We start from the raw sequence: 14622 nt of genomic DNA, 5'->3' as shown, positions 1-14622 counted from the left end.
CACGGCAGACTGCCTCCAGCCATCCACTCAGTCAGCTGCCCGAGCATAGCTACACTCTCAGTTTCAGCTGTGCTGTTCCTCCATGCTTGCTCTGCCTCTGGTCTTGCATCAATCTCTATGTTTCAAAAGTCAGCTGAGCAAAATCAGCTCAAGCGAAACCTTTCCTCAAATGATTTATTGGAGGTCTTTCTACTGTTAACTCAAGACAACCCAACTATACCAGGAAAGGAGTGTGCAGAGAGCTAGGATGAGTGCACGCTAGAAAGCATTTGGTATGTATTTCACTTAGCACAAAGTATCTTCAAACATTAATCTATGCTATTCTTGGCACACAGTGTACTCCAGATTCAAGAGCCAGCTGCCTCGGGGTGCGGGTGCGTTTGGGGTGCCACAACCCACCATCAGTGGAGCATCCCACGTGCAATAGATTCACCATTGAGCTCACCTTGCAGAATCTCCCCATGTCTGCCATCTCGGCTTGCCCATGTCGTGCCCCTATAGGAATTTCCTACCCAGGCAATTTCTTCTTCTCCTAACACCCATTCATCATTCCCACAGAAGAGCCAATGAACAAGCTGTGGACCCAAACTTGGAATACAACGTCAACAGACACGGCGGTGATATGAGCAGCCCATTTACCGACACTGGCTTCCCTGCGGCCTCCCACAGATCGTTTAACCTTTTATCTCCACTTATCCTACCATCACAAAAAGATTCTATTTATATTACGAAGTAAGTGTTTGTGTCAGATTTGGTGTTTCCAAATCCTTTGAAGACTGAGAAATTAGGGATTGGATATATCCCATAAAAGAGCCACAGTAATAATTAAACCTTCTCAAGTTCACATACCTACTATAACAACACTATTACCTTCAAAATCTCCAATCCAACATGGCAAGCATGATGTTTATGTTTGATTCCCCTTAAACCACATCAACTCCAAACAAAACAAGCTTTGACTCGGATAGCTATGCATCTGCCAACCTAATGCAGAGCCTTCCTTCTGCAGACTGCCACTGCCTTATGGACTTTATTTGGATTCTCTTTGGCCTGATGTAGACCCAAGTCCTCAAACTCTGAATTTAAGAGCCCCCGCATGGCTGAACAGGCCAGCTGAAGTGTGCTCATCCTGGCAACACTTTCCATGAAGAAACTTTTCCTAAAATACAATCTAAACCTCTCCTGGCATCACTTGAGACCGTTTCCTCTTGTCCTATCACTTGTTACTTGGGAGAAGAGAACAATACCCTCCATGCTACACAGCAATAAGGTCTCCCCTCAGCCTTCTTTTCTCCAGGCTAAACAGCCCCAGTTCCCTCAGCCGCTCCTCATCAGACTTGTGCTCCAGACCCTTCATCAGCTTCATCACCCTCCTCTGCACTCTCTCCAGCACCTCAATGTCCTTCTTATGATGAGGGCCCAAAACTAAACACAGGATTCCAGGTGGGGCCTCACCAGTGCTGAATACAGTGGCACAATCTCTACTCTAGTCCTGCTGACCACACTATTCCAATACAAGCCATCAAAGCTGAGTGGGCCTCAAAGCATGAGGTAGAAGCCCAAAGGGAACAAAATTATCTGCACGGGGACAGGCCTAGGTGTGGCCCCCAGAAAGGTGAAGGAGGTTGAGCCTCACCCACAGCGGGAACTGGAGAGCCCCCACAGGAGTGCTGACAGCACACGAGAACTCAGGCAAGTGATAGCAGCCTCTGTTCAGCCCCTGTAACCCATTATAGAAATCCATGACCCCTCTCAGCACATCAGAGAAAGGGAAGGTAAAGCCTTAGCTGGGTATAAACTGGTACTTCCAAGTTATCCTCCCTTCTGCTTCATTTCTACTGATAAATAAATGCATTGCTTTGTGGTTTATGATGGTGGGTATCTCGGGGGGAAGGGAAAAAAAGCAGGGGGTGGTTTGGGGCTATTAAGTAATCCATTACCTTTCTTGTGCACAGATGCAGAGAGCGAATGGAGGCTCAGGTCCAGCCCAGAGTGGGCTACAAGGGGAACAGAGTAGCAGCTAAAGGAGCCTGAAACCAGCTAGCACTTAATGGAGAGAAGAAACTACCTAGCATTTAAGCACTGCATTCATCTGTCTTTTGTTCTCTGCTGGGGGTCAAAGGGGCACCTCAACATACATAGAGTGGATGAGGTGTGGAATGCAGTGAGGAGGAACCACAAACAAGAGGGCCAGAAAATAATGGGGGAGTGTGGACGTAGATATCTTGTGCAATAACCCAGCGGAGAGCCCTTGAAAACTAAAAGTATCACCACATCTGGAAGGTGCCTACATAGGCTGCCAGTCTGTGGCCAAACACTATGCTGAAGGGAGCACTATCATCTGAATAGCAGGTTTTGGATAGTACCTCCACTTAGCTCAGCGCTGTGCTGCATGAACCAAACTGTTGACAGGGAATAAGCTTTGGCCTTTCTTTATGGTGCTGCTTGGTTTGAGAAAAAAGATCTGAACAAACAGGGCTTTTGTTCTGGTAGTAAATAAGCAGAGCACTTACAACAACACTCCTTCAAATGCCACCCTTCCAGCAAGCACCTTCACCCTGGCATTTGCTTCTAAGCCTAGATTTAACCTCTTACTTACAGGACATGAATCAATTTTTATGGCTCCTGCAGTGCTCCTTCCTGTTGGTTGCAGAGGTTTGACACTAGATGAAAAGGCAAAGGAGGGGATGCAGACTTTCATCATCTCCTCAGCTGGGGCAATGAGGAGAAATGAAAAACAGTATTGGTATGCACAATCACATTCCTACTTACACTTGAGCAGTAACCCTTCCTTTCATCCCTGAAGTGTGCCAGAATCTACTGGGATGCTGTTAGTTTCGAAATACATACATTCAGCACTGTGGAGGCAAAGAGAGGATGATGGGGAAGGGTGGCGTTTTTCCAGTGGCAAAAAGGCAAACCTTGCTAAGACCCGAGTGGTGATGCGGGGGAAATACTGGTCTGAACAGCATATCTGGGAGTTGCTCTAAGTTAAACACCGTCCAAAAGGCTAAAACCCTCTGAGATCAGTAGCCATATGTCGCATCTGCATCTTCAGATTATCCTAGTTTAAAATAAAAATGCCTAATTGTTGAGATTAACACTCAGAGCAATACCACTGCCACCAGCAGCAGTCACTATGATTTGCACAACACCGGGTGGCAAACTTCTCACTCAGGAAAGCCATAGCAGACTGGTCATTTTTAGACTCAAAGCAAGCCCCAGTTTTCTACCTACTAACTATGCATGAAGACACAGTTTGGACGACATCGTAAGCCACAGTTTATTCCTTCATGTGGCTCAAGAGACACAACCCTTCTGCAGCCCTACGCATGCACCTCAGCATGGCGTGGTTCTCCCAGTTCGGCCTACACTAAGACCTTACGGTCTTCACTGGAAGGCAGCGAGGGGGGAATATTGGTGAGAGGCCTCCTTCATTCAGCAAAAAAACCAGCGAACTCCAGTTGTGAGCCTCATCCCTTCTGCATCTCGTCTCCAAGCTGGCAGTAGTATTTTTAGATGGGTGATGAATAGGTGTGTTGGAGTGTTATGCAGTTAAATATAGGGAAATGTTTGTGGATTGCAAACACGCGTATAAAGAAGTTAGGAAAAATATTCAAAGGTCAAAATGCAGTATCGTGGGATCTCTCAACAGCCAAAGCTCTCCCTAATATTCCTCTCTTTTTCTATCCAGTCTAGTTATTTTTCCACACCTGAAGGGGAGGAAATAAAAGAGAAGAATTAGAAATCTAGAAGAACCCCCAAAACTTTCTGAAAAAACTCCAAATGTATCTATTCCCCTTCTAGGTCTGGAAATATAGGAAACTTTAGGAAACATTGAGGAAAAAGAAAAAAAGCCTTGTGAAATATTTTCTCTAAAATTAAACAATAAAATACTGTCAGACTACTGTTTTAAATCCTATTATTTTTGCTGTGCTTCAGTTCTTCCCAATGTTCTCTATATAATAAGCATTTCAAATGAAATTGCATTATTTTAAAACACACTGTAGTAGGCAATTACAATTCATGAATACTAAATGCCAATATAACATAGGCCAGATTTATTGTTGTTCCTTAACTTTGTGCCATGTTCATTATATTTTAATGAATAAGGTTTCACATTAATTTTTCAAGCCTTCTCCTTGGAATCCCGCATTACCGCTGTAATTGCGTTGCAGAATTAGGTCTCTATTTACATTCCCCTCCTAAGTCCTGGAGACAAAACCTTCCTTTGATTTTTCCCCTAAGTCAGCAACATCGCCTCTTCTTCCAGTTTTTGGGAGAGCGCCCCAGGGCCAGCGGCGATACCTCGCCCTGCTGCCGCCAGGCAGGGCTGGGCTGTCCCAGCGACGACCAGCGCCCGCTGCCTGCTAAGCCTGGGAGATGAGAGTAGAAGAACCACCAAGCCCAGGCAAGCAGGATTTGGGGGGTACAGGAACAGCATCTATGAGTCTGGTTGCACCTGCCTGCCCATGAGGACCCCTCAATGGCAGCCTGGGTGGACCTTCAGCTCTGCAGCATTCCCAGGGGGTGCTACCCTTCCTCTATGGTTGTGTCTACCATCCTACCTTTCCTCAATTTTCTATCGCCTCCGTCACACTCCGGGGAGACGCAGCTCAACCAAATGGTCTTTTCTAACACGCTGACAGCACGTACGAACAAACAAAGGCGGCAGACAAACAAGGGCACCATGTGTAGGGCAGTGTGAAAATACCATGAGACGCAAGGCTTTTCACCTTGTGAATCTATTTTCCACCTGGGACAGACACAAATACCGTGAAGAAGCTAAGAAGATTTGAGCTGAAATACAAGCGCCAGCCAGTAAATGGGCCCCGTTTGCCAGCTGTCATCTTCCAGGGGACAGATTTGATTTCCCAGCCTCAAAGCCTCCAGCAGCTCAGCAGCCGGCCACATCGCTGCTGCGTGGATACTGGGCAGAACTGAGAACAGAGGAAGCCTTTCTTCCACATGCAGGCATTTGTTAATTTGAGTTATTCTTCATACTCACAATACTTTAATTATTAATGCTGATAAACTATAAGAAATCTCAATTAGAATTGCCTTGATTTTTTTTCATGAGATAAAATTAAATTGCTTTATTCCAAGATCACACTTTGCCCTTATCTTTTGTGCTCTTTTGAAGAGAACAGAAATGAAGTCCTGGCTCCTGGGATATTGCAAGCTGGTGGGACACTGCAGACACCCACCTGGGTACTACCCACTCTGTTGGGACATCAGGACAAGCTTCTGCCTTTGCCACTCACACCTGGTTGCCATCTCCTCCTCTTCACAAGTGCTACCCTCTTAATTCCCTCCTATCCAGAGAGTCTCCCTCATCACCTTTATTCATCCCTGCAAGAGCAAGGGCTTTTACACACCTAACCCTTCCCCTAATATTCCATTTTCTCCATACCAGAGCCTGCCATATCCTCTTTCCTCTCTGTAATGCCACTTCTAAAGCTCTCCAACCCCCTTGCCCCACCAAGGCAATGATAAATCCTCCTTCGCCTACTCTCTCCCCGCCAACATGCCCCAATCCCCAGGTGTTCCCTCCTGGCTTCTCCCCGCTGCTTGGCGTTTCAGCCCCCACACTGTAGTTCCCCAGCCTCCCTCAGCAGCAGAGGCTTTGCTCCAACCCCTGGGTCACAGCCTCTGCCTTTGCCAGAGACAGATACAAAAGCACTGAACAAAGAGCAAATCCCCTCAGCACCCTCCACCCCTGCCCTTTTCCTTACATTTTAGGATTTTTTCCCCCAAATCCACAGGTTTCTGCCCACCACCATGCCATGTTTCACAATTTGGTTTTGAACTCTGCGCCAGGCGCTGCTCCACAGCAAAGATTTCCACCCAAATGAGCATCAAGCCTTACAAGCCTTGCCAATTACCCCTCCTCTTACTGCTTCTTCCCCGACATGCATCTGCTTGCAGCAGCTGGGGAGGTGCCCACGCTGGTTGTCCAGAGGGCTTTCTGGAGGGCTACCAGCGTGCTGGAGGTGTCAACCTCTCTGACAGCTGCATCTCGCTCCCACTGATGCACCCTTTTCTTCCAGCTGGCCACCCCAAAGAGGGTTTTTACTCATGTGTTTGCAGTCAACAGACATACAGAATGCAAACCTCAACAACCAAGCATTTGAAACTAAGGTAGGACTACTTAGAGATGACAGATTCCTGGAAATCAAATTTTAAAACAGCAAGGTAATTAAGGAGTCTGGCTTTTAGGGTTGCGTAAAAAAAATTTAAAAAAAAAAAAATCCAGAATTAAAATAAAACAGCCCTGAAATATCCACAGATTACTTATTTATTAAAACACAACCATATGTACTTTAAGAAAGAGGGTTGTGTCATGCATAATGTAGATGGCATACAGACAGTACTGTTGTGTGTTTCATGTGCGTGAAATAAATAAGCCTAAATTACTTCATTTGAATAACACCAAACACCTGATTCCAGAGACAAGCAACACTTCACGCTAAAGCATCTAAGCGCTCTTGGCTTGTTGACGTTTCACCAGAGAAAAATTAGCAAGCTGAAAACAGAAATTCATACTGTGGCTTGTAGACAAACATCCACGGTACATCCACAGGGCCCATGAACAGCACATAAACTGTGTCCTAATGATATGATGGAGCTACAAGGAGACTCCCAGAAAAATGAATATGAGATACCTGTGCACGTCCTTCACAATGTTGGTAACAAAGAATTAAGTTATAAGAACAACAGAAAGCTGTATCTTCATAGATTTCAGTCTTTTTGATTTCTCCCCAAAATTTCATAAGAGGAAAAAAATAGTTGACGGTATTTCTGACATACCACAGAAAGAAAACCCCAAACTTTTCTGTCTGAATGTTTCTGTTTTCGAACCCATAGCTTCCTATCTCTAACTACACAGCAAACATGTGATTGGAAGGAATCTATTTAAAAAAAAAAAAAAAAAAACACACAACAGAAAAAACTAAAAAGGCACTTTTAGTAATTTTATCTCCATGTCACATGAAGATTCACATGGCATTTGCCTCCTACAATTTATTTCTGCTGAAACCAAAGCTTTCAGATTTTCACAGATATCATAGATTCTCATATTTCTCAGAAAGTGTTTTGATTAACAGAATATAATTTATCTTTCAGGCACAAATTTCTCTGGTGCAGGTTTGAGTTCTGGCTCTTGCCTATGCTGGAACTGGAGACTGGAAAAACAGGGTGAAGGACCCACTGTAACACAGGTTGAACTAGCTCTGCTTTAAATCTGTTATAATATTTCTTTCACTTATTGCAACCTTCAGGTTTTTCCCTGCCTATCCCAAAACAGGCATCCTAGTGAAATGAGACAGGCCACCAATGTGATAGGCATTTTGAAGTCTGGCCAAGCTGTGAGGTGCTCTCAAAGGCAATGCAGGGAGATGAAACTAAGCATCTTCCACCTTTAAAAACTAGGGCAACGTCTGCAAACAGGTCATAGGCATTGCTATGAGACTACATGAGACTTCTTTCCTCCTATAGCTTCAGCTTTCAAATTGGCCATGGAGCATAAGCACGGCTGGATCTGACCCAACATCTCCTTCAACACATGCCCCCTCGTCTCTCCTCTGCACAACCAGGCAATGCATGTGGGTTTGCTTTACTCCAAGGAAAGACACCCCGACATTATCAGCAACCTTGTACTTACTGAGCTCAGCAATGCTCCCCACACGCGTAGCAAGCAAAGACTGCTCGATGGTCCTCAACTCTGACTGGCTGAACATCTGCACCTCCCCAGGCTTGTTTGACCTCTGCTGGTCTTTATGAAGATTCAAGCTGTCCGGCAGGCAGAGAACACCTACAGTGGAGAAAAAGGAAGGAGAAGTTCAATGTAATTTCAGCTGTAATGGATGACTTTGCTGCCATCACCACATGGTTTTGGGGACACTTCAAGACAAAGCCTGTGTGTGCAGACCTCAAAGACAATAAACATCTATAACTCTGTCACAGATGACTCATACTCTCAGAAGTGGCCCTTGTTAGCTCTTCTGACTAGCCTCAAGTCACTTACAATGTCACCTAGAGATAATTCTTGCAGAAAATCCTAGAGAATTGCCCAAGGAGGAGGTCAAGAGGGTTACAAAGAAGCCTCCTAGAAACTACTCCAAACCCATACAAATTTATTAGAAAATGGTATCTCTACAACAGAATCATAAAGATTTGCTTTAAAATGATATATGAGACAGATGACACATTTACAGGATCTTCTTGTAAGGGAAATTCCACAAACAATTCCCAAAATAACAGACAGCGTCAAGATGCTCACAATGTCATTGATGGGCTTATTGAATTTCTTTTGTGAATACAATTCCTGCGATTTGAACTGTGTGGGCTTCAAAAGCCCATTATGCAGAAGCCCTTACAGCTGTGAATTTTTGTGGGGCAGGACATAAGTAAAGCTACTGACATAAAATAATTTACAAACACATTCATTCAGGCACAAAAGTCACTTTCTGCCATGACATCTAAACCCTCTGGCGCAGATAAGAGGGCACACATTTATTAATCAAAATCACTGCCATGCTAAAAAATAGAACTTATTTACAAGAGCAAGCACTGCATTACACAGATGCATGGAACTTCAGCTTGGAGAGCAAGCTCTCCTCCCGGCCTGTCGTCTATGAACAGCCACATATGACCCTACTCTCCACAGCATCACCTTCCCAGTCCTGCTGGGGCACACACAGGTGGAGACCCGCTGGAGGTAGTGGAATTGTACCTCTTTATGATGATTTAATGTCATCTTATCTCCGATTGTGTGATATGCAACAACTACATTTAAAAATAAGCCAGAGTAGGAAATGCACTTTTTTTTTTTTCCCCATTAGCTTTTACTATTCCTTCCTTCTAAGCACAGGGCAGAGGCTCTGCCCTTATGGGCCAAGTGGACTTCACAAAATACATGAAGGAAGGGGTACATATTTAGTGTTGTTCTTCAGGTGGAAGAACTCATGTAGTGTCCCAGCTCAGTAAATATATGGCATGTAACTCTGCTGATCAATAATTCTACCAACAGACATAACACTGGAGGTCCCAGGCAGAATGGCCACCTTAATCCCTGTTTACTTCAGTTATGAAAACAGCTCCACAAACACGACTGTATTGGTGCATCACAAGTCCAGGTAACACACTTGAGACGAGATGCTTCTCAGCGACCTTGTTAGCTGTACCAAACTGCTCTGGATTCCCTCCTCACATCCATCTCCTCCCTGCAAACAGTTTAGTCTAAAAGTTGCATTTGCAGCACAGACGTCAAAATTACCCATCCAGGGAGGAGAAAGAAGACACAGGTTCAGTGAGCACATTCAAAACAGAAAGAGATGCACACTGGAAAAAATAGGACTAAAGGCCCTTTCCATCATGGTTGCAAGACAACAAGCTAAATAAACCAGGATCACCCTCTGCATGCAATAGCAACACCAGGACAAACTCCCTAACAGCCTGTTTGAATGCTGGAGGTAGAGCAGGAGCAGCCTTAATCCCAACCCCAGCTCTGGTCCTGGGGTCATAACAATCACAGTAAAATCATACGCACGTGTGGAAGGTCATGAGGGAGGAACATGAGTCACCAAATCGTAGAATCATCAAGCAGTTTGGGTTGGAAGGGACTTTCAAAGGTCATCTAGTTCAACTCCCTGCCATGAGCAGGGACATCTGCAACTAGATCAGGTTGCTCAGAGCCCCGTCCAGCCCGGCCTTGAATGTCTCCAGGGATGGGGCATCTGCCACCTCTCTGGGCAACCTGGGCCAGTGTTTCACCACCCTCATTGTAAAAAACTTCCTCCTCATGTCTGGCCTAGTCATGAGGAAGCAAGCACTCTGAAGAGAAAGACCAGGACATCTGACAGAGCAACAGGGATGAAATAATTAAAAGCAGAGAGGTAAGGGATCAGAAAATGACAACAGCTTATCAAACAAGCTCTCCAAATTCTCCTGCCATCGTTCAGTGGCTGACTCGCATGAACACTTGCTGCACTGATCAACATTTATATTCTGGAGATGTACAGAGCTCGAGAAGTACAACACCTGGATCTAAAATGCAGACCTGCCTGCATATTTTAATAAGTATTCTGTCTTGGAAATCTTTTGCATTTATTTAGATTATTCTTTATGATTGTAATGGATAGAAATTAAGGCAAAAATTGGAAGAGTCTTCCCTGCAGAAAACAGATGTGTAACTGATCTAATACTCAATGAGATTTCTAAAAACAAGAAATAGAGCACAAACAGCTTTATGGTACCTTTTAAAAAACGAATATCCAACAAGAAAATATTTTTGAGTGAAAACACACCTTAAATGTGGAAAAAATACTGTTTTAAGATACCTTCATGAATAAGATTCAAATTGTTTAAAATCATTATACATACAGGAGATATTTCTCTGAGCCATTAAAGCAGTGGGATACAGACATTTTATCCCCTGCTTTGCCTACAACTCCGTTCCCACAGCCAGGCCTTTTCCTCACAAACAGCCCTGATGATTAATTAGCAAGGGGAGCGTATTCTTAGGTTCTTGGATGAAAAGTGCAAATGAAATGCAAAATTCGCCATTGTTCAAAAACTTAGCAAATTATAGGATGTGTGACGCCAAAGGGTTTGACTTGGGTTGGAGATTAGCGAAGGCATGCAATAGCCAAACATGATACTCATATGCCAGCTTCCAAACTGTAATTGACCACAGCGGGTGACCAGTGGGGTGATGGAAGATCTGTTTATAACTCTCATAATTTTCCTGGATCCGATCTGGTTTTTGCCAGTATGGAAAAAGGGAATTCTATGGCTTGGGCATGCAACTCTGCCAATTTTCTAGTTTCAACTGTTTCCCCCAAAATTATCAAAGAGAAGAGAATAAAATGTTTTTTAGAAGAAAAGCCTTCTCTTTTTATCAGTGCTGGACTTAAAGCTAGAACTTGCTGATGAAAGGCTATGGCAGGGAATTGCTCCCCAGCAAGGTAAGAGCACATCAAATCAAGGGAGGGGAAAAGAGGTAAAAACTTTGTGATTACAAATATCTTTTTAATAAATAGAAACATTTAAAGAGCCACCACCAGCTTCTGCTGGTTTGGCTACAGTTCAACTTCCTTATTTTAATTTTCTGCTGATTGATACTATACGCTTGCTTCTTCAGCCATGGCTTCAGCCACACCGTGTTGAACTTGACAAACAGGTGAGGTCATCAAGTTTCCAAGGGCCTGAAAACCGGGTCTTTTTCTCCCTTGCTTTTCTGGCTGTTGCTGGTGACGCTATTTGTCACTCCACAACAAAGATTTCTGTGCACTGCCTTCAGAAATGAACGTCAGTATCTGTCTTTTCTCTCGACTGGCACTGTTCAGTGTCCTTCCTTTCTGCACGGTTACTCAACCCTGTGCGCTTCTTTGCCCATTATTTTATCCCTCTTCTTCCCTCCGATTCACTAGAGTGGAAATTAAGCAGCCAGTTGTCTCCTGATGAATACAGGGCCAGACTCCCTCCATATGGTTCTCGCTGGTTTGTGCCACCCAGCAATGTACAGCAGCCATACATTGCACCTCGGACTGCTGCAAACCACTGGAGCAAGGTGAGACAACCAAAGTGCTCAGGCATATCTGGATTTTGTCACCTCTTTTGGTGCTTCCCCTCGTCTGTACCTTCCTTAGGGCACGGATCTGTCTAGGACTTGTCTGCAAGGAGACATATCCAGAGTGGGCCATACTCAAAACTACTTTATCCACTTTGCCCTTGGCCTCAGGGTACCCTGCAGTCTGTGGGTAAAAAGACTGAAGAGAAACACAGAGAATACATTCCAAAATCAGCAGGATGGAAGGAAAAAAAAGAAAAATCACAGTGACAAGCTCCTAATGCTCCCCCTCCCAATTTTCTAGAGAAAAAAAAAAAAAAAAAAACAAAAAAAAACATCATAGGGAAAATCTGATGCACAATTAATGCACTCCACATTTTTCCTTCCCTCTGGGCTCATCTGAGACACAAGCCAGAGCTCAATCCCCAAGGACTTAAAAATCCCAAACCAAAGAAGTATTGCACAAAATGACAAAGTGAAGACTGAAGATGCCCAAACTTATAAAAGAAGCAGTTATTTCCAATCTTCAGCAAACTCATCCGAAGCCAGGGGTACCTGGAAACTCTATTTCCAGTCTCCTCATACACATTCCCACATCTTGGGCTTGGTTGCTGCACCATCTTCCATTGCAAGGCAGATTTTAGCATAAATATACATACATTCCTGCATGCTCATTTCAGAGCTTGCCATGGAGTTGCCCATGCTGTCCTTGCAGCATGACAGAAGCAGCATGCATGCATCACGTCAACATCCCAAATTCAGCCCCCAGCAGCAGCCCCAGCAGAGCTTGTCCCTGCTCCTCAGTGGCCCCCCAGCAAAACAGCCTGAAGGACCTGATGGCCAAGAGCAACTCCAACACTGGACACAGCAAAGGTTGTGTGACCTCTTCGACTGTCGGGGCGGGAGAAATACAGGGTTTTCAGCCAAAAATCTCACCTAAATACAGAGGATTCGTTAAAAAACATCCAAGCCCCCTCCACTGTTCCTCTATTGCAAAAGATATCTGCACTTATTTATATACCAGTTGTTGCAAACATTTAATTCCTGAAGCGCGGGCACCTATACTGTGCCCATGCTCCAGGATCAGCAGTCGAACGTTGCTTTCTCTCAGCCATAGGAGGCTGCTGGCTTTCCATGGACCATGTATTGCTCTTGGCACTGCACAGTTATTTGCATCGTGCAAAGGCAGATCAAAGAGCAAAACAGCAAAAGAAATAAGACAAGAAGTCTTTTGTATACTACCATGAATGACTACACAATCTGGAAAGCAATAAAATGGCAAGCCTGTTTATTGGAACAGGCAGTAAAGTTCTGGGAAAGCCTGTGTTGCATCCTCAAACATCCGCTAGGTTGGTCCCAAACCAGCTTTGCCACCTAAAGCAGCATTTTTGATAGCGAGTTCATCTCAGAAAAAAAAGAGAATGAGAGAGATTAAGAACTTAAATTTGCAGTTCCAGTTACTGCAGATCTCAAGTTTCTGCTCTAACCTTGCCCTTCTCACCTATATACTTCAGCACCATATACCTCTTTTATTTGAAGCTTTTATTTGTATTTGAAGGAATTTGAAGACATGTAATCAAGCTTGAGCGTACAGCAAATTCACCAAGACCAAATTATATCTCAAGTATCGCTGAACTCAGATTATACCTATATATATATATACACACACACAAATAGAGCAAGGAAAGCAAAGCAAAGTCTGCAGTGCCCAGTAATACTCATGTTTCTAATTGTTGGCCTCCTCCCTCTCCTTTAGTATTCAAATCCCACGGTCTAAACCGAAACAAATTTCCAATGGCACTAAGTTAATAAAAATGCTCACTATACAATGTGATTTAAATGATCTCTGCTGAGGCATCTAGTAGAAACCCTATAAGAATGTGCTTGTTTTGAATAAAAATATAAGCACTATAAGGATGATAAAGCATTTTTTTGGACATTCCACCATTCCTTCCTTTGGAAAGATTGCCAGGTTTCTCTACATGTATTAATTCAGAGTCTGCAGAGAAGTATGAAGGTTTTGCTGCTCTCTTGTTGTTTTTCTTTAATTAAGTGCTCCTACCTTCAAGAGAAAATAATTCAAAGTATCTTTGACCTTCTTTATCTATTCATTATATCTTAAGCAAATGCACATATCTGGAAAACAGCTTATACTCCCATTGCAATGAAGAACTGGATCCTACTAAGAGTTTATAGAACTGAAGTGTGCAGGTCAGATATCAGGCAAATTGCAGTAAAAAATGAGCCTGAAAATGGTAATTAACTCTGAACAGTCCCTAAAATGTGGTGTTGCACATTACATTGCTCAAGTCCTGACCTACCTAGGAGGACTACATTTAGGAGTATGAAATCCACTCAATTGTCATATTCTTTTAATATATATATATATATTTTTTTTTACACTGGAACATGAGGCTAGAAGGTCTTTGAGTCCATTCTCCTGTTCTCATAAAGAATAATGGGAAGTTCAAGAGCTCATAAAAGAGTCAATAAAAAAAAATATTTTTTTAAAAAACTCACTTTTCTTCCACAAGCTCATGTACCAAAATATTTCCCACCAGAAAGCATTCTTGAGATCTACAACATAAAGGCCCATGGGAAAGAAATAAAACTGACAATAGTACTGCCAGCCACCTTTGCAATAGCAAAACACTTCCCTAGGTGCAAACCCCACGAGGTTGGTATTCCAACATGCAGAAAACCTCTCCTGAGCCCACATTCTGCAATAGTGACAACCACGAGCATGTGAGGACGATGCACCACCCAGGTACAAACCAGATTTTGAAGCACGGCATGGGAACACCAGCACCATGAGCTCAGCATCCCGACACCAACACACAGAAGCTGGTGAATACCAAGTGACACAAACCATCCTGTAGAAGCTCCAAGTTGGCAAGAAACCCCTATGGTGTCTGTGGTTTGAAGCAACCTGCACTGTGACTCCTCAGCTCAGCCTGTCAAGCCGGAAGGCAGATTGAAAACATCTTGACATCTCCTTACAGAAAGGAGACTATGGGGAAAGCCTGAAAGCTAATCATATCAGCCAGGGC

At 43.7% G+C, this 14622-nt stretch overlaps 1 protein-coding gene across 3 annotated transcripts in view; it reads right to left on the bottom strand.

Annotated features, from left to right (window-relative positions):
- The window catches only part of ABTB3 (ankyrin repeat and BTB domain containing 3), a 183749-nt gene that overhangs the window by 76166 nt on the left and 92961 nt on the right, over positions 1 to 14622 (bottom strand). For all 3 annotated transcript variants that reach the window (XM_065852216.2, XM_065852225.2, XM_071798863.1), the window contains exon 2: positions 7664 to 7813. In XM_065852216.2, the coding sequence (XP_065708288.1) occupies positions 7664 to 7813 (150 nt within the window). The remainder of the gene's footprint in view (positions 1 to 7663; positions 7814 to 14622) is intronic.

This window comes from Patagioenas fasciata, chromosome 1, assembly GCF_037038585.1.
Source record: "Patagioenas fasciata isolate bPatFas1 chromosome 1, bPatFas1.hap1, whole genome shotgun sequence".
Classification (NCBI taxonomy): Eukaryota; Metazoa; Chordata; class Aves; order Columbiformes; family Columbidae; genus Patagioenas; species Patagioenas fasciata.
Note: the sequence above shows the minus strand (reverse complement) of the source record. Positions and strands in the feature narration are given on the sequence as shown.